This window comes from Habropoda laboriosa, unplaced genomic scaffold (genome assembly GCF_001263275.1).
Source record: "Habropoda laboriosa isolate 0110345459 unplaced genomic scaffold, ASM126327v1 scaffold124, whole genome shotgun sequence".
NCBI classification, from domain to species: domain Eukaryota; kingdom Metazoa; phylum Arthropoda; class Insecta; order Hymenoptera; family Apidae; genus Habropoda; species Habropoda laboriosa.
The window spans coordinates 1,554,854-1,555,756 of NW_017100265.1; the positions used below are offsets into that span (position 1 = coordinate 1,554,854).

The window sequence follows — 903 nt, forward strand, 5'->3', positions numbered from 1 at the left end:
GTGTTAAGAAAATATTTTGAAAAATTTGTCCAAAGCTGAATTTTGTGAATTTTCGAAATCTGGAGCTGCCCTCCCTTTTAATACTAAATTGTGTAAAAATTTATTTATCTCCGGTAAATAATTATCAACCTGCATAATTTTAGAAAAATTAGAAATAAAAAAGAATAGCATCCTTATTAACTTCGAAGTGGACCTATTCGATATTTTTCTTTCACGGAGATTTTACGGAAATTACGGAGTTGCTTCCTTTTTGTGGCAAACTTTTCAATTAAAAAACACCGAAAATACTGCTGTCACCATTAAACCAGCTAATCTTTCCATCCTCCTTTAATAAAGCAAAAATTCACCGCTAAAATTCATACTTTTAAAAAGAAAGTGGAGCTTCTTCTATTTCGAACGAAGGTAAGATACAGTTAAGGAAAATCTGTCGCCTTAAACACTCGTCCATGAAATTCGTATCTTCTGCTTACAAAATTCATACAAATCCGATGGTATTCTGAAACCTAAATAAGAAAACGCTCCTTTCAACTCTGGCTAAATCTAGGTTGGTCCACCTGGAAACACGTGGAAATACTGCGTAGAAAGGGAACGGCTCGCTGAGAGATCAGAATGGTTCCGTGCGATGCTGGTAGGTCCTCTTGCACCTGCACCGAGCGACCCTCCGCCTCTGTTGAAGCTGCAACACGTGGAGAAGCGTGCCTTCGATAATCTGCTCAGGTAAATTGCAGGCTATTGATCGACTATACGAATGTACAATATTTTCTATCCAAGTCACAAGTGCATCTATGCATAGCTGAATTTAATACAATGTTCAATATTAACGATTTGGTTAAATTTTGAATTAAATTTGTAAATTAATTTAAATTGAATTAAATTTTTTAATTAATTTAAATTCAATTAAAT

At 34.4% G+C, this 903-nt stretch overlaps 1 protein-coding gene across 1 annotated transcript in view; it reads left to right on the top strand.

Moving 5' to 3' along the window:
* Positions 1–903, top strand: part of LOC108573177 — a 19,871-nt gene that overhangs the window by 13,136 nt on the left and 5,832 nt on the right. The window contains exon 3 of the mRNA XM_017935567.1: positions 545–717. Within this exon, the coding sequence (XP_017791056.1) occupies positions 545–717 (173 nt within the window). The remainder of the gene's footprint in view (positions 1–544; positions 718–903) is intronic.